Raw genomic sequence first — 19,771 nt, forward strand, 5'->3', positions numbered from 1 at the left:
GTACTGCATGCAGATATACAAAAAATGGAAAATACATAAACATGCAAAGTCCATGGAAAACACAAAAAAGCACAACACATGACGTTTCAGCTTGAAATAAGCACTGGTAACTCAAAATGACACCGGTGGGAAAGATCTGTAATGTCACACTGACCTGCCACCGACATCTTTCCAGAGGTTAGGTCTACAGCACCTTCCACTGTCCCATTGTAATTATAACTATTCTTACTCTTGTATAGGAACAGACCAGCTTCGGCCAAATTAGTGTCAGACATTGAGGGTTTGATTCCACCAAGTCCTCTCATACCATACGGGGACCGATCGTATTGGTAGTGGTCATCCCTGTAGCCGAAGCGATCTTCTGGCAGAGGAGCTGGGGGCTGCTGATTTGCACAGCTACCTGCAAATGGAAGCTTGTAGACGACATCACAGCAGACTGCCCGCCTTCCTGCTGTTAGGTCTACAGGTTTGCCATCATCCTCTGTGATCACCGCTGTGACCACTTCTGAAGTGGAGCCATCTACAGACACCATTGTTTGAACAGGCTTTATAGTCGTGAGGTCAACAGCACCAGACACACAGGTTTCCAGTCGAGATGGGACACCTGCACTAATGCCATTATTTGCGATTGTTGGAGCTACTGTCACAGGAACGGGATGGGTTTTACCCACAGTTGTGGAGAGATTGATTGGTTTTTCTGGCTGCGAGTCAACAGGGCGATAAATAATTTGGGAAACAGGTTCAAAGGATTTAGCTGTCGTGAGTTGGAGAGGCATTGAGGTGGCCTGAGAAAGATCTCCATTGCTGTATGCCACAGTGGCTGTACACGTGAGGATGGTGATGCTGTCTGTTACAACAGACACTGAAGAAGTATCAGTGCTCAAGTTTATTACTGATGACTGAACAGCACTCTGCTGCCGTCCGTTGCCATCTATGAGAACGGACTGCCGCCGTGACTCTGATGATGACAGATCCATACCTTTCATTGCAGTTTCTGCATCAATTTTTGGGGTGCGCAGATCAACAACCTCTCCAGGATGATAAGCATGTCCGTTCTGCGCCTGTTGAGGTTTCAGATTTTCAGCAATCACCTGTATCCCAGTGGCTCTAGGAGTAGGAGGTGGTGGTGGTGTTCTTTCATGCACAACAGACACGGTTGTTCTTTGAACTTCAGTAGTAACTAACTGGACGCCAACATTCGGAATGACTGATGACGGCTGGGATGCTGAAATAGCTTCATAAACATGGCTCATGCTAGAAACTACTTTCTCTGGACCGCATATTTCCTGGCTTTCTATGGATTCTGTAATTCGTGTAAATGCCAATGGAACCCTAGTTGTTTGGGGCTGGGGTGGTGGTTGCATCTGTGCCTGAGGTTGGGGCTGTGAGGGAGCTTGTTTGCTAGGTGATGTGGGATCATAACTTGTTGGAGCTTGGGTTGTCACACCTTCTATGGGTGAACCAGGTTGAGATGGCAGAGTAATAACCACATACGTATCATGCAGATTTTTGCTAAACCTTGGGGATGTAGGGGACTTGACTGGTGAAGTAGCCCCAGTCTTAATTTCAGCTGAAGGACTCAGATTTAGAGCACCTTCTACAGTGCTTGTGGGGAGTATGTTTGGTCTTAATGGAGCATAAGCAGAAGACTGTGGCTGGGAACCTGACATGGGCTTTGGAGCAATGGGAGGCTTCACAGTCTCTCCTGGTCTGTGACTGAATGTCAGGCCTGCAGGGATAGAAGATGGCTTTGGAGGCACGGGAGGTGGAACATGGGGCTTATATGTTGGAGCCACAGGTTGCCTGGGCGCTGCAGCTGGTATACCAACAGGAACTGTTCTTTGGGGAACCTGAGGAGGAATCTTTTTGGGATAAACAGCAGGCTTGGGTAGAGTAGGAGGTGGTAAAGGAGGGGGAACAGGAATGTCTGTTTTTTCCTGAGATACAGCTCTGCGTAGAACTACTGGTTTGGGAGGGACAGGTGGAGCAGTTGATATAACACTAGGTACTGTTGGAGTGTACTGTGGTACAGTAGGTAAAGGTGATGTAACTGAGATAGAAGGTCTAGAAAGTACACTAGAAACTGGCTCTATTTGAGTGGAGGCTGAAGATTTTGACAAGTCAACCACACCAGACTGGAAGAGCTCATCTGCTTCAACCATGGCAGCCTGTTGTGACAGTGATTGTGATAGTGCTTCTTCTCTTGATGAAGCAGAATCTGTTACAGGCTCCGAGTAAGCGACAGTAGCAGCTGGTGGTTTCTGAGGCACCTCAATTTCAAATGATGTTGGCTCATCCACTGCAGCACGGGTTGCAGTTGGAGCAGAAACTGGAACCTTTTCAGCATCTTGTTTTGGATCTACAGTGCTCTCCTCTCCAGATTCCTCTTCACCAGAGGAACACTGGGTGACCCTCAGATCAGGTATAGGAAGTATTCTTCTGGGAGGAACATCCTCTGTTTTTTCAGAAGAGCCTACTGCCATTTGCTGTGATGTATCACTCATATCGGGAGCTGACTGGGTTGGGCTGGTGCCTGGTGTCAGAATCGTTTTATGTTTTTTCATAAGCTCCTCATAGGCTTCCTCTGCATCTAATAAAGGCTTCCCATCCTTGCTTGACTGACCAGAGATGCTTGTAGAGACGATGTCTCTTTTGGAGTCACATGGGGGAGGATCTCTGGTCTCTGGCTTGGGAGCTTCCTTCATGGTGTGATCTTCTTTGGGGTCCTGCTCTTTTTGAAGCATCTCTTTCTTTTTCTGCATCATGTCTTCATATACTTCATCAGGAGATCTCAGCTTTTTTGCCTTTTCTGGAATAGAAATTGTATCTCGTTCCTTCTCCACATAGACCTCCTCAACCAGTGACTCATAAGCATAGTCTTCAATGAGCATGCCACCATAAAGAGACTCCTTCCCAGGTGGAAATTCCTCTCTCTCTGTAGTCGGAGATTTTGCTCTAAGCATTATTTCCTCATAGGCTTCATCTGCCGTTTTCAAAGATCGTTTGTCCTTGTTTTCTTTGGACAGATTATCAGCATGCTGCTCATCTGTTGGAGAATACAAGGAGACCGAAGTCGGTAACTGATACACTTTTTGGACAGCAGCAATTTTCTCTGGGAGAATCTCAAAACCTTCTGGTTCCGATTCCATGCTTGGAGAGAAATCCGAGCAAGAGGATCTTCGGATTTCCTCCATCTCTGCTTCTTGCCGCAGTTCCTCAGTTGGAGAAGCGTCTTCGATGGGTGAGAGGTTGCTTGGCGGAGTTTTCGGGCGCTCCCTCCTCCGCTGTGCACGTATTTCCTCTTTGTCTTTCTTGGATTTTTTCCCAGAGCTCTTCTGTTTCTCTTGTTCTTTTAGGAGCTCTTCTTCCTCACGCAACTCTTCTTCTTCAGATGAATCTTCAATGGTGGGCAGCATTTGGCCAGGCTGCCGGTGTTTGGCTTTCCTGTGCTGTTTGCCCTCACCACTGGACCGAATATGGCCTGGGCTGCTGCTATCACTGTCTTCATCAAGTGAAGACAGGGAAGTTGGAGATGTACCAGGAGTAAAGCTGGAGGCATGCAAGCTTGAAGAACCTTCTCCTCTGGACCTATCATCAGGAGAATCTGTGAGGCTCTCTGGTTCGCCATCGTCTGAAGCCTGTCGAACTGTAGCTACACTGTTGAGCTCGATTGTTTTAAAATGGCGGATGCCAGCCCCGTTGTCTGCAAAAGGCTGCTCGCCTTTATTTAGTTCCTCAATTTTAGCAACAGAAATTATACTTTTGCGGTCCGGCTCATCCTCAGGACTGATACTGCTCTTTTTGAGAAGACGTCTCGCCTTACCTGACTCACTTTTCTCCTTGATGTCCTTCTTGGCGTCTTTGTCCAGTTGTTTCTTTTCATGAGCCCTGATTTTTTGCCTCATAAGGTTCTCCTCATCAGATGGTGACGCATCCTCATCAGCACTCATCTCCATAATCTGCTTGCGAATAAACTCTTCTTCATCTGCAGAGCCTGCACTTTCTCCTTCAAAATCTTTTTCTCCACCAGCTTTCTTTGTTCTCTCTGCGAGAGGCGAAAATTCACCTTCACTACTATCCTCCAAAAACTGTCCTTGGATGTCTGTTGGGACAAGTAGCTTTTTTCTTTCTTTTTTGGCGACTGCAGCATTATCCTTTTCATCCTGAGCCTCTCCATGTGTGTCTTCCTCTGGACTGAGATCTGGAGACATTGGCAGCACCTCAAGTCGGCGCCTGGTCTTGATGGTCTCGCCTTGTGGTTCGTCTTTAGAAGGTGTTGTCTGAGCCTCTAGTATTGGAAGTACAGTGCTCTCCAACCTGGCCAAATCTGAAGGGCTAGTGGGACTGCATTCTTGACTGACTCCATCTTTGTCGCCGGGCTCCTTTAATAGTTCTTCGGCTTTTTCAGGCACAGCATTATCTTCTTTCTTCTGCAAGAGAGACGCAAATCAGTATTTTCGATCAAACCAGATTGTGCAATGAAAGTACAATAGTGCAAAAAAATTTTAAAGTATTTCACTGGACAGATATTTCTCTTTTTCTAGCACTTCCTCTACAACTAGTCTATACACATACAGTTACCTCCTCCAACTCATCAAGTTCTTTAGACTTTATCAGAGGCTTTGGCCCATCTTCTTGTTTCTCTTGAGTGTCTGGAGATTGCACGTCCAAGGCAGGTTTGTTTATGTCTACTTTGCTAGCTACAGGGAGTGGAGGGGCTGGTTCTACTACAGGATCTAAGGGATAGAATTGACTTTCAACATTAGATTGGGTATCAGCGTTGTTTTTAATGCTTTCTGAATCGAGATCTACCTCCTTTTCCTTTTCCTTATGCGGCAAAGTCGCAGAGGAACTGATTATTTCAGTTAGAACTACAGGCCGCTCTTCTGACTCCACCTCTGCTCTTTCTGATTTTACGCTCTCATTTCCATCAAACACAGGGAGTGAAGACTCGTTCATGTTTGGTGGAACAGTTGGGGCAGTAGACTGTTCTGGAGCTTTATCTGAGACTGTGTCTGTAGTTTGTATTACTTTGCTGTTTGTGTCCTTCTCAGGAACTTTTGGAGCACTTACTGCAGATGGTGAGTCATCCTGCTCAACTACACACTCATTTTCAGTCTTCACAGTATCAGTGTCTGATTCCACTGTTCTGTCCTCTGAGACGTTTCTCATACATTCAGCTTCATTAACCGAAGAGGCTAACGACATCTGCTCTGATTTCACCTCTAGAAAAGAACCTGTAAGCTCAATCTCAGTTTCACGGTTACCTTCGTTTTTGTCTGCAAGCTGTGGAGTAGATATTTCCTGCACATTTGAGCTCATGTGGTCATTCTGTTCTACTTCAGTATCCCTGTCTGTTCTCTCTGTTTTTTCTACTTTCTCTGGGATCGGCTTGTCCACTAAACATTCTGTTTTGGGGGCAGTTTCTTTTGAGAGCTCCTGTGCCGGCTGAGCGTTCTCTGGCAGTGCTTGCTCTATTTTGGGAGCCGTCTCTTCAAGAGCTAGATGATCTAACTCAGCTTTGGATATGGTTTCCTCTCTTATATCTTTACCAAGAGTAATCTCTGGCTCCGACACTGAAGGTTCAGGAGCAGACTCGCCAGTTTTGTCTTCAGAGTTGATTTGAGGTTTTTCAGCAGTTTCCTCAGCTTTGTTTTCTGCATCAACTTTCATTTCATTGCCTGTTGGAGATTTATCTGTCTCTGTTTTAGTTATCTGCTCGTTTTCTTCTTGACTCCTTGCATTAGCTTCACTGTGAATTTCTGAGGTTTCACTGTTTGCATGTTCTTGTTCATTTGGCAATGACTTATCCTCACTTTCTGTATTAGTGCTATATTCACTACTCTTATCAAGAGCTTCTGTTTCAGAAGTAGAGAGCTCAACTGATTGATCTTGAGGCATTGATTCTCCCTCTTTTACCTCAACCATAGGACTAACATCCTCTGTGTCTTTAGGAGACTTGTTATCAGAAGTCTCTACCACAGAGTCTGATGTGTTTGTCTCAACCTCCCCAGTTTTTAGGCAAGCACTGTGCACTATTTCAGATGAGGCATGTTCAGACATGTCAGATTTATTCGTTAGTTCAGATTCTGTCGGTATAGCAGGGGTAGGGGATGCAGGTGTGAGACCTTCTGTATTTTTAGCAGAAGTATCTTGAGATTCTGGTGTGTTTAGAGCACTTGTGTGCTCACTTTGACTTTCGTGATTTTGCTGTGTTATCTCTTTTTCAACATTAGGTAGATCCTCGACGGGTGCTGTTTTCTCACTGTCTAGATATTCTGGGTCTTGAACTGATGAGGTTTCTGTCTCTGCCTTTGCCTCACATGCCCTATGAGGCTTGATGTCATCTTTAACCTCATCTTTGTTGCTAATTGCATCACCTGGATGTGTAGTTGTTTTTGGTTCAACAGGCATTCCCAGGGTGTTGTTAATAATGGCACCATCGTCAGCATTTGTTCCTTTGTCTGCCACCTCATTCTGAGTATTCAGAGTAGCAACATCATCTGCTACAGAGATATTTTTATCCTCTGATATATTCCCTGCACCAGTCTGAATATGATCAACTGGTGCTGGCTCAGCAGAACATTCCTCTGGTGGGTGTTCAGGTGGTGAAACCTCCTCAGACCCTTGATGAGACATCAGCTGGTCTACTTCTGCATCTATGGCTGGCTTAATGTCTGTTTCTTGTTCCTTAGATACTTGAGCCCTCTCTGAAGTAATCTCAGTCTTGCTGTCAGGTGATGGGGCTTCAATGAGGTTCTTATCAGCACCTTCAACAGCAGCTGCCACCTCTGTGTTTTCTGAGTTTTGGGATTCTCTCTCAGTAATGTTAGCAGAATCAGAGGCTACATCAGTTTCTAATGCTAGCAATTGCCCTTGCTCACTTTTTTCTCCCTCCTGGTCCTCAGCAAGAGGCCCAGTTTGCTCTAATATTCCCGCCTGCTCTGCATCTCCCTCTTTAACATCTGTTATATCCTCTGGGACACTATTAGGGGATGGAGATGTGGATGTGACTGTTTGCTCAGGTGGAGTAGATATGCCCTCTGCGCTTTCAGGTGCAATGTGAAGTGTTCGCTCTTCACTTGCCTCAGGTAATACCTGTGTGCTCTCCAGTTTTGTCTGTGCCTCATCTCGTTTCGTTGCAGCTGACGATACTAGAGGTTTAGCTGAGTCAAGCTCGGACTTGTCAGCTGGAGCCTGAGTCAAACTAGGGGTCCTTGTGAGCCCTTTGGCAAGGGCAGCATTGGCAGTGGGAGCAGGGGACGAAGGGGTGGAGGAGGCTGCTCGGGCAGGGGAGGAGGGAGGGGTAGGTTGGGATTTAGCTGGAAGCTTGGAAGGAGAAGGTGGAGGTGGCATATCCCCAAGTTGTCCGGAGAGAGCTCTTTGGGTCTGGCAGTTCAGGCATAACCATTCTTTCTGTAAGACAAAGAGGAGAGAAATTAGGCCTTGAGAGTAACATGTGAAGTCCAGCAGTTCAGAAACTAGTAGCAGAATTATTTTTATTATGTATTTATTATGTATTTATTATTTTAGAGAAATTAGGCCTTGAGAGTAACATGTGAAGTCCAGCAGTTCAGAAACTAGTAGCAGAATTATTTTTATTATGTATTTATTATTTTACAGCTTTTGTTGGTAATTAGGCTTGAGCACGATAACAGAAATGCTGTATACTGCAGTATTTAAAAATGTGTCAGATAGTGTCTGTTTTGTGTCCATCTAGTACAAATAAGCCAAATAAGCTCATTCGCCCATGTACAGTTAAGAGAGCCACAGAAGCTATGAACTGAGTTTGAATGAAAGGGGAAGCAAGCAAACCTGGATTAACCAGCCTACTAAATGTGCCTGAAAACACTCAAAAACACCCCTAAGACCATTCACTTAACTTCACTCGTGCTCTCAGATATGAGGCTTTATCCTCTAAACGTGTGTGATTTGAGCCTCAGTTAGCAGGAACACGCCCTGTGCTGTGGTGTTTACCCTGCTAGCTAGCTAATGTATCTGATCCTTGTTCTGTTAGTCGGTGACGGTGTGAGCAAACGGACCTTTGTATTTGAACATTATTTAGTTTTAAAGTTAAGCAGAGTGAGATGGTACGGAAGCCACACGAACATAGAATCATCTCAGCTGCAATTTATGTTACTCCTGACCCTCAGTAATACCGTATACCGTGGTAATCTTTTGAGGCAAAAAAGTGGATATCGCTCAACCCTACTGGAAATAACCCTTTATTTTATAATATGACGTTGTGCAGCTTTGCAGAAGGAGAGACCGGGATAATCCATTCTATTTCTGAAGATATTTTTGCCTTTGTGGAACGTAGGGAATTAATAATTCATAATAATGGGATGTTTTATTATCATGTGACAGAAAAGCTTGGATAGGCTACAGTGATGTGCTACAACAGACCGTTATTCTAAAATAAGCCACAATATGTAGTCCTCTTGTACCTCTTCTAAAAATTCTTCCACTACCATTCAGATATGCTGTGTTTCCAAACTAACAGAGCGGATGGTAACAAGCAGCTGATGGTTCTGGGCTGAATGAGCTAAATGCCTGTATTTAGGGCCAATTAAAACTGTCAGCAAACATGGTGGAGTGGACAATGAAAGAGCTGCTGCCTTTAGCTGTCGATCCAGTGCAGGTTTTAGTCTTTAGTCTAAATCCTGATATGGGTATGTGCATCTTCCGTGAACGTCATTTTAGCATTTCAGCTTAATTAAAACAAACCTGAAACAGAAGAGCAGTCACCTCACCTTTCTTACTCTGTGTTTACTTATTCCATGACCTTGTTTTCAAAGACACACTTGAAACGTCATAAAAACAGCTACATCTTAGGTGCCATGTGTATTATGACAGTGCGAGCAAGGAACCCACGTGAGACACTGTGCTAGATAGAACCGGCAGCATCAGAGATAAAACACTATATTTCCAGGGTGCAACAAGAACAGCCCAAACAGCGAAATCCTCCCACGAGGCAGTGGCTGACGTAAATCCCGAACATTTGCTCTCTCACATCTGCGTGCTGAGAAGAGCCGTGCTGTGTGCAGTGTCTCCATGATTCTCCACTGATTTCGCAGTACAGATTAATCTGTATTGAGGAGACCTGGGATTCCTGTGCCATGGCAGCTCAAGAGACCAAAAAGAACAGGGACACTCCCAGGGACTGGCAAGGAGGAGAGAGACTGTGGAATACCCTACAGTCCAAACAATGTACTAATAAAGACATGACTGCAAAACCATTTCAGGATTGTTTTTTTTTTTGTTAGATACACTGATCAGCCATAACATTAGTACCACTGACAGGTGAAGTAAAAACATTGATAATCTTCATCTACAGTGGCATCTGTCAAGGGGTGGATATATTGTATTAGGCAGCAAACAGTCAGTTCTTGAACGTGATAAAGGTGTTAAAAGCAGGAAATATGGTCAAGTGGAGCTGTTTTTTTATGATATACGATATTTATCGCAATATTTTGTCATGTAGACAAAATGCACCAACAGCGTAAAATTAAAAAACTGCTATCCAAATACTCTCCCATACTGAGTACAATGATTTTTACTTAAAATATGCTTCACTCTACTGAATTAAATTAGACTGATCACATTATTTGTAATGAAGCGTGCAGTTAATCGGTGCTCTTTAAGCACTGACGATATTCACGATACACTCATAAACGCATATTGTGCACCATGATAACAAAATGTATTACAATACAAATTCATTGTAATCCATAGAGGCCCCACCTCACAATTTACAGGACCTAAAGGATCCGCTAGTAATGCTGTAGTGCCAGAAGCTACAGGACGCTACATGATCTGTTGTGGTGGCACAAGGCGATCTACTCAATATCAGGCATAATTTTAGGTCCTAATATTATGTCTGATCCCCTTTGTCCTCCGAGCAAAAATGAGCAAAAAAATATATACTTTTAAAATGAAAAAACACTATTACGAAGAACAGTTTTTGGAAGAGGTTTTTCTTTGAAGAACATTTTAAAGATTAAAAGAAGTCAACCAATTTAAAGGTTCTTCATACTCCACACTCCTTTACAAAAACACTCTTTTATGTAACCAAAAGTGGTTCTTCTGTGGCATCTTTCTAAAGAAAACCAAAAATGCTCTACATGACTTCATTTTACTCTTCGTTGTCTTGTCGTTTTATAGGCTTAATAAATAAATAAATGCCCACAATTCAACACCCTTTCATGCTTACACATTAATTACAGTATTCATAGATTCACACGGCAGATTATCTAATACAAAGACTGGTGAGCAGCGAGCTCTACTGTAGTTTAGGGAGGAAAAATGAACCCAGTCGGCGCTTCTTTGCTTGCATAATTCACCAGTAATGAAGCACTCTGAGTCTGAGCTAAGGATGACATTTTGTTATCAGATCCGATTGAGGGAGAGTCATCGCTGGAATTGAATGAAAGTGCATCTGTTTGACTCTAAGGTCACTGGCTGTAATTATGAAACATCAATGGTCATTTCGTTCAATCTCTGGCTAATAACAGCCATCTTAAACACCATAGCATGAGGCAGTCAAGGTCCTTAGGAGCCCCAGAATACAGGTTTTTATAGCTCCCTCGTCTGATCCATTAAATCCAGCAGGCCAAGAGCCAGAGGGATCATAACTAATGTGAAATACTGAGACCACAGACAGCCACATGGACTGAAAACCATGCTCCTTTTTCTCCATCACTGATTCTGTGGTGCTTGCTGAGTCTTCAAAAACTGTCAGTAAGTGGAAAATCAGGGATGAAATACTGAATGATGAAAAACACTAAATTCTCACTTAGCACCACTAGACACCTGTTCTGTGCATCGACTCAGGTGACCATGTGGCATGTAGATTGATTGCAGTCAGAGGGAGGTCTAAGAACGAATGATGCAATGATTAGGATTTCCGATTAGAGGCTGGCACACACTGGACCACATAACTGTAAGTAAGTAAACTGCTGGCCAGCTTCGAGGAACTTTAACTACGAATGCAAATCTCCACTAGAACATTAAAACTGGCATGTCTTGCTCCTGGGCGCTGCCACTAAAGGACAAGCATTACACAGCATTTCCAAAAGATACATTATCATTACTGGAAGTGAAAGAAGCATGTGGACTGACAGAGTACGCAGCAATAAGGTTGCCAAGCTCAGAGTAGCAATGACAGAGATGCTATTCTCAATATTACCGGTCAGTGCAGCATTAACATGATTTCAAAACATTTATAAGCTGTTCAGGTAAATATGCGACATAAGATATGTAATGTTTCTTTAAGGCAGAGCAGAGGCGTGTGTACTGCTTTACGTGTTATACTGGAATGAAATGGTGAAGCACAGAAACTGTTCGTTCAGCTTGCATTTCTAGTATTTATGTGAAGTATGTGTTTTTTGCCTTTGCATTTTCCCATGTTTTTCCACTTGAACTTGAAGTAAAATCACAAATTTCCACTTTCTAAAGCTATTTTCCACTTTCTAAACTGCATTAAAAATCATATTTTAAAGAATTTAGTACCTCCTGCCATGTAGTAACAGCATGTGGAGGCTACTCTTGTATGATGGGCCTTTTCACAGCTGTAAATATTTGTTACAATTATGATTTGTTGCAATAATGAGATTTTAAATGTGTATAAACATGTTTTAACTGTTTTATTAAAAAAGAAAAGGAAAAACATATTCCTGCTTGAGGATTTTACTTGATGGAGTCTGAGGCCGTGTATATATGACACATGCCCCCCCCCCAAAACTCTAGTAATATACTGTACTATACTCTACTGTCTCATTTCAACACTGTAAAATTAGTATAAGATTAGGATAAGAATTTCCTGACCTTTCAGTTGCAGTTCTCTCTTTCTGAGAGGACAGTTTAAGCTAAGGTCAAATGGTCTTTTTGATTACAGGAGAAATGCTGCAGGGGTTTTATTTCCCACATTCACCATCTGCTTGACATGAGCAATGAAAACCCCAAGAAGACCTCGAGGGGAAATAGAAGTGTTTTTTTTTCAAAGGTAATCTTCCAGCACATCAGCCATAAACAGAGCACGTATCATAGCGCAGGATGGAGGATGTATGTTTTGCTCTCCTGGCCGGATTCAATAGCCGATTCAGAATGAAATGTTTCGAATATGACTATTTTACAACTATTAGAACGACTAAAGACAGAGAGCTGCATTTTATACTGTGAATGGAATTTGGCTATAGCTTTGATTCAATCCCAGAGAACATCTCTTCCTGACATGAAACAAAGGACAATCTCGAACACACTGTCAATCTAAGAAATGTTTGAATGCCATTTCTTGGATGGTAGTCAGAGCTGTTTGACAGGATTGAAGAGGGCGGGTTTTTTCAGTCCCAGAGAGAGCTTCCTGTTGAAAGAAAAAAAATGTGTGTGTGTGTGTGTGTGTGTGTGTGCGTGTGCATGTGTGTGAAGTCTGGCAATAAATGTGGGAAATGGAGCTAAATTTACCCGCAGCTTTGGCAGTGAGGCTTCTGTTCATCAACACACAACACCCTGTAGCTCAGTTCACTGTGACGAACACTGAAGAATGATCACAAGCTCTAAACTAAAACTAAAATGAATACACACACACACACACACACACACACACATATATATATATATATATATATATATATATATATATATATATATATATATATGTGTGTGTGTGTGTGTTTATATATATATATATATATATTATAATATAATATAATATACATATATATATATATATATATATATATATATATATATATATATATTACACTGTCTATATAGCAAGAAAGTGTCTCTTTAGCCAGCTCACCTGTCACTACCAGAACAAACACAGATAGGCAACAACGCACACAGATTAAAAGGTATGAGTCAGGTTTCCTCCCCCAGGTGGCTGAGGGCAGGTTGAACAGGTGAAATGGTGAACAGGTGTAAGAGGCCAGCGTGGCTGGGTTGTTGTTCTCCTGAATAAGGCTTTGTTCTCATTTTGTATCCTGCGTTTTAGGCTTTTATTTGTTGTTGCTGGAGCAGTGGCTAACAGTGGCTAACAGACATGAAAGACAACAGCGTCCCTGTATAAATACAGAATAAAAAAAATTGCATATTGCTTCAAGATTTTCTATGGGATTCATTTAAAGAGGCCCTAGTCTAGGCTCTAGTCAAATGTCTAATGTCAAACAATTTTATAGTGTTGGTAGAGTTATAAATAATGAAAGTTTGGTAAATGTGCGTGACATACCTAATACTATTGACTGCTCCTTTAAAAGAACTATTGGCCTAACCAAAATAGAGCTGAAAAAACCAAAAAAATTGTTTTGCGAGAGACTCATTATATTTGCTGCACATCATCTCCAGACTCTCTATGAGAACACAACTCGGCACACAATGGAGTGAAAGTCGGGGTGAGCAAATGGGAATCCACACTAAAGGCTAAAGGCTAACACTAGCCAATGCTTTTACCAACATCTGCTTCCTCAAACACAAACAGGACCACCTCAGCTGACTACCAAACTGGCGGTGGGGCTAAAAGCTAACCCAGCTATAATCTCTTTAGCTTGCTAACAATTAAAGTGATTTTGTTAACATGCTCTCCAGTAAAAAAAAAAGCAACATTGGAGCATTATGCACTCAATGTCACATCCTTACTATTTACACTGATCAGCCATAACAGTAGTATTACCTGCCTAATAAAGAGTACATCCCCTTGTGCCACCACAACAGATCTGACTATTCGAGGCATGGACACACAAAAGGCATCCTGTGGTACCTGGCACCATGTCATTAGCAGCAGATCCTGATTTGTAATTGTGAGGTGGGGCATCCATGGGTTGCATGGGTCATTGGTTGTCCTTTCCTTGACCACTTTTTGTATGTTCTGACCACTGCATATCAGGAACACTCACAAAGACCTGCCTGATGTTGCGGATATGTTCTGGTCCGCTCCAGTCATCTAGCCATCACAATATGTTTCTTGTCAAAATGGTGCAGATTCTTATGCTAGCCCATTTCCCCTGCTTTAACACACCACCTTCATGAACTGACTGTTGTAATGCCCAAAATATCCTAACCCTTCACAGATGCCACTGCAGATGAATCAATGATAATCGATCACTGACTTCACCGGTGCTAATGTTATGGCCCATTGGGGTATACATCAAGGAACAACTGTAACTCCTGAATGAGTGCACTCTGTGGCACCTTTAAGAATCTTAAAGTAAATTTAGACAATTCCTTTAATTTAATTAGACAATTCCCGTACTTCACACGGCAGCATTCCAGGAGTTGATCATATTATAGAATATTATGTTATTAAGTAAGTTATTATGTAAAAAAAAAGTGTTACTATTAGTATTAGATCTTTATTGGTAAGCAGTGTTTATTTTCCGGCTAGACAGACTGCTTATGTACACAGCATACCTTTCTACCCCCCACCCCCGCCCTATACACACACTTTTCTCCTGGCTTCTCACATCCGTTTCCCCCTCCTACCATCCTTGCCTGATTAGCAAGCTGCAGTAGGTCTCTATGAAGCATCTTCCTGTTGGAATATGTTTGGCACTGCAGTGACTTCCTGGTGTGTGTGTGTGTTTGTGCTTGTGTGTGTGTGTGTGCGCGTCTGTGTGTGTTCCTGTGTGTGTGAGCACTTGCTGCTCGACTGGCTAAAAGACTAACAACTCTCTATACTCAGAATCTCAGTGGATCTTGCCAAAAAGTGGCAAAGCTCTGCCTCGCAAAACATTTAAGGGCCCCGAATGGAACCGATGGGCAATTAGACTGACCGCAGTTCACCATTACACACATCACACACTCGTACATCTAAACAAACGAGACTAAAAGACCCTAACGACGACCATTCGTCACCACTAAATGTTACCGTAAAGTGTACAATACTGGGGCACAAGTGTAACCGATACAGGCTAATGATCTGGCTTTGCACACAGCTGGTGAACAGAGAACAAGCTTTAATGGACAGGGTGCCTGCCGGCATCTCTGTTTCTCTCTCTCTCTCTCTCTCTCTGTCGAGCTCTGTCTATTTTTCTGTCTCTCTCACACACATACTCCCGAAATGCACACATCTAAAAAAGGTGGCTGCTTTCAAAACATCAGAGAGAGAGAGAGAGAGAGAGAGAGAGAGAGAGAGAGAGAGAATGATACACAGCGGAGAGGGGTTTGTCCAGTTCGCAGAGAGAGGCACACACATACAGAAGCTAACTTACATGCTCCCACGTATACACGCATATAAACAAAAGACCAGTGACACAAAAGAGGTCCAATCCCCCACAGTGCCCTGCAGTCATGCATGGCCCTGCCTCCCTTGCTCTTTTGTCACTCTGGCTATTTTCGCCTCTCTGTGACTGGCAGGCAGAGTACAGATACTCTAAGGAACAGATGATACAGCAGACAGAAATACGCCTAGAGGCCTTCAATACACATGTATAATGTAAAAGCACATGTATGATGCATTTGTGTACAATCCATGCATATGCATAGTGTTCATGTGCATATTTTACAATCTCATTAAGTACTACCTCAAGTTATGTTGTTTGTTCAGGAGAGCAATGTCTTCCTTTCTATGCCTGAAGAGAAATCTTGGTAATGTTTAAATGAAAGATCACTGGTTTCTGAATCCCCCCCCAACCTTAGGATATATGGGGAGATCAGTATTAGCATTTACCTGTAGGTTCTGGATACAAATGAGAACATAAGATCTCCTTCTGCACTGATGGACTGCTGAAAGATTTCGAAGCTGTTGAAGACAGCTATAAAAGAGAGGATGGGATCTTGCACTTTTCTGACGTGAGTATGATTCAGCTGAGACTGAGGTGAGATCAGTCTGACCAAAATGAGTTTAGCGACCTGTGAGACATCATTTTGATCAAAGTGTGAAAACCCAGGAGCTGAATTTATTTGAGAAACAGGGGGAACTTGCTTAACCCTTTCACCAGTAAGTTTAGTCTATTTGTAATGGTCTAACCAGAGTGAGTTTTTATCCCTGTAACTTCTGTAGAATTAACGTTGGAACATAACATTTCTGCAATTTAGGGATGCGCTGTATGTTGTGGGAGGACTAATTAGTAGACAGGAGTGATGAATCAAATCTAAATTAAACCTGGCTCCCGGCTCCACATGTGGTTTTGCGTAATTGGTTCGTTTTATCACATGACGGCTTTGACTTATCGTCATTGCCGTTAGCCGATTCACGCCCTTGCCCGATTTGTGTTGAGCATGTGCACACACATGTCTAGTGCAAACTGAGCAGGGGATGTGGATAGGATAGCCAGTAGCACTCTGTGCTGTCCACAGATGATCACAAAACAATTCCTTGGCCAATTTGCACTACGCATGCACATGCATGCAAACCGGGTAGTGACAAGAAGCACTGTTCTCACATTCTGCACAAATGTACGCAATCGAATCAAAGTGACGATCGAAATTTGCTAAATCGATTCACGGTTTAAATGGAATTCTTCTCTGTGAAAGCACACCAGCGATAATAAGCTCCTCCCCCAAACAAGCCCAGAATCAGGCCTTCCTCTTGTTTCAGTCTGACTCTGACTGTATTTAGGAGGCTCTGTAAGGCTCTGGGATCTACCCAGGCTAAAGTACAGCCTCCACACAGTGGAGTTAATCCTAATGCAGTGTTACAACCCAACCTCCCCAGAGAGAAACAACAGGAGATGTCCATATCCTCCCATATAAGTTCAGAAGAGTTACTGTATCAAGCCATTCATGTACCAATCCATGCATCCATCAATCCACAGACACATACAGGCCATGCTTACAGAAAGGCAGATGGAGTGGATCTGCACAACTATAAGGAACATATATAGACATAAAGGTACACACAGCTCAGACAGACTGACAGAATATATCAAACAGACAGATGGACAGAAATCTAAGGTAATAGAGATAGCACAGTCACACAAAGGCTCACACACACACACACATACACACATATACACACGTGTGTACACATTACATAAAGTAGCCAAACAGCCAGATGGAGAAACTGGACTGTAGCTATGGGAACAGAGCTGAGACTCAGATAGACAGAGCGGAGTGACTGACGATCGAGCAGATACAGAAAGAGAGAAAGAGAACAGTTAATGCTGTCTGTCAGGTACAGTGTCAGAGGGACAGACCAACAGTGAAACACCTACATTATTCAATATAATAAGCAACAGAACTATGGAGAATTGACTGAATCCAGTCCATTTTGGCACATTTTCCTAGTTTTCCCTCCAGAATGAAACATTTTTCTCATGTTCTTATCGAAACATAGTGGGTTTGGTGAACCAAATAAATACTACAGTGGCAGCCCTACAGCCGTATAGAGATTCTCCTGACTGCAATGGAACAAATAAGTGCTGGTTGAGGGACTGAAGAAAGAGTCGGGATTGAAGGAAGAGAAAGATTATATAAAAAGCTCTGGAGCACGGCTGAGTTTCACTTTAAAAGAAGCCAGGCAGAACTGTAAATGACCCGAGAAAGGAAAGACAGTGAGACGAGCAGCAAAATCTGCCCAGAATGCAGAAGGTGGATGGGCCAAAGTGGGTGAGAATGTGGGTGTCAGCACTGGAGGATGGAGACATGAGCTCTTTTTTTTGTTTATTATTGTGTCTTAGCCATTTTTAGACAAAGCACCATGTTTATACTGGGGAACATAATGTGATATGCTCCAAAATACTCCACAGTCAGGGTTCCTAAATAGGTCTTGGCTTGGGCATACAGTTCTGAACGTTCCCTAAACTTAAAAAAGGCTCTTCATACTCACACAAGTCATTTACAAAAACCCATTGAAGGGTCCTTTAGGGACCAAAAACTGGGTCTTCTCTGGCATTGCAAAGAACGATCTGTTCATATTCAGATACTGTTCTACAACCACTAAGACATGAAGTATGGAACAACCCACTGATTGCATTCAGTGGTTGCAGGCTGAAATACTGCACACAGTGCAAGCAATGGAGCCTGCAAAGGCCAGTTTGAGACTAAACTGTTGTGTAAGAAGTAGGATATGGTGAAGCATATAGTGTATACTGCAAGAATACTGACAGGGCCTAATATGAACAGCCCTGGTTGTTGATGAAGCCAATCATGAATGATGTAGATTTGGTGGTGTTGTTTGGTGGGAGGTGTAAGGGCAAAGGGGGGACGGGTAACACATCAGTTGGCTCACCCATGAGTCAAAGTCAGGAGCAGATGGCCAGCTGAAAAAAAAACCCACGCACCCAAGGAGAGCCATCTAAATCCTAGTCCAGCTCTCGGTGGGGCTTCCATGGCATCGTCAGCAGTCTAATGCGTTGGAAATAACGGCACCTGATTTACCCACCAGTGACAGTTCACTTACGTATGTGGCTTTAATGGACAAAGGAAAATTATAGTCTCTCTGGTTGGTTCAACCACACAGTGTTTTTCTATATTGACTTGCCAGTTTGTTAGGTTTGGTCTTTTTATCGTAAACGCTTACAATTTAGGTGTACGTTCAATGGTTTTCTGTAGATTTACTTAATGACTGTTCACTCTCAAAAATAAAAAGGTGCTTCAAAGGGTTCTTTAAGTGATGCCATTGAAGAACCACACAAGTGAAGGTTTTTTAGACGGAAGGGAAGGTTCTTCACACTTACACATCCCTATTACAAGATATATGAATGAACCTATATTCAGAAACTGACCACTGATTAAGGGCTATAGAATGACTAAGATAAATTCATAGAGGAAAAAAATTAGGAGTACCAGATCAATTGGCAGTTCGGTTTATGCAGGTCTGTATACGTGCATATGATGAGGACAAAGGGAATGTCTCCCAGATTCAAACAATTCTAAGGTAGGCATAAGGTCTGGTTTGACTTTTAAATGTTTGGCCATTGGTGGAAATATGAGGCATGCATGGTTAGGAGGGCTAGCACTGTTAACCTGAGAGAGACTGACACAACACAGCTCTCAGCTCTGATGCACTCTTCAGTTATGCAATGACTGTCTGAATAGCACTTCATAATTGCCTGCTGAGGGGGACATGGCAGTGTTGCTATGCTCTGTCGCCATGGAGGAGCAATGTTCCAGTTCCATTACGGCGTGGCGGCGGTAGTGAAGGCATGCATTTCGCACATGCTCCCTCCACAAAGGGGCGCGGCTCTGAAAAGCAGCTGAAAAGGCCATTAGGCTGCTCAGCCTTCTGCACGTGCACGCTCAGTCCAGGGAGCGTCTCCAAACACTCCGCCGCAAAGCTGGCAGGGAACGTCTCGGTTTAAAATAGTGAGGATTGAGTACTCATATTAAAAAGGAATTTGTCTGGAAAGAAGTGCAATTCCTAGAATGTGCCAAGCATTATCTATCTTAGGCTAATTTGTAATCAGATACATAAACAAAGAGAGGAAAACAGAGTAAAGGCACTGCGAAGCATTGTAGTCACATTAAGAAGTGAAAACCTCAAAGGAGAGGATGAGTGTTGCCTCTAGAGAAATGGAGGGTGGAGAAAAAAAGATAGGGAGAGAAAGAGAGCAGGAGAAATAGAGCAAATCTTGTCATCTCAGTATAAAACAAATATGTAGAGATTAAAAAAAATGTTCCAGGCTGACAAAACCTCTCCGCTGATGGGAGACATCCTGTTGCCTTTTAAATCCTGTTAGCAAGGACAGATTACACACAAAAATACACACACAGGGTCACACAAACACACTGCGCTTACCCACACACAAACAACTGTCGCATTAAGAAGGAACAAATAAATCAAGAAGGATCTCTTCTTGCACACCAAATTAAATGCACACTCACATTGAGTCTT

At 42.9% G+C, this 19,771-nt stretch overlaps 1 protein-coding gene across 8 annotated transcripts in view; it reads right to left on the reverse strand.

Moving 5' to 3' along the window:
- The window catches only part of pcloa (piccolo presynaptic cytomatrix protein a), a 62,769-nt gene that overhangs the window by 35,602 nt on the left and 7,396 nt on the right, over nt 1–19,771 (reverse strand). For 7 of the 8 annotated variants that reach the window (XM_072673045.1, XM_072673043.1, XM_072673047.1 and 4 more), the window contains exons 4-5: nt 7,087–7,416; nt 155–4,430 (exon numbers count right to left, since the gene is read on the reverse strand). In XM_072673045.1, coding sequence (XP_072529146.1) covers nt 155–4,430; nt 7,087–7,416 — 4,606 coding nt within the window. The remainder of the gene's footprint in view (nt 1–154; nt 4,431–7,086; nt 7,417–19,771) is intronic. The other variant, XM_072673042.1, reaches the window with a different exon arrangement.

The sequence above is a fragment of the Salminus brasiliensis genome, chromosome 2 (genome assembly GCF_030463535.1).
Source record: "Salminus brasiliensis chromosome 2, fSalBra1.hap2, whole genome shotgun sequence".
Classification (NCBI taxonomy): Eukaryota; Metazoa; Chordata; class Actinopteri; order Characiformes; family Bryconidae; genus Salminus; species Salminus brasiliensis.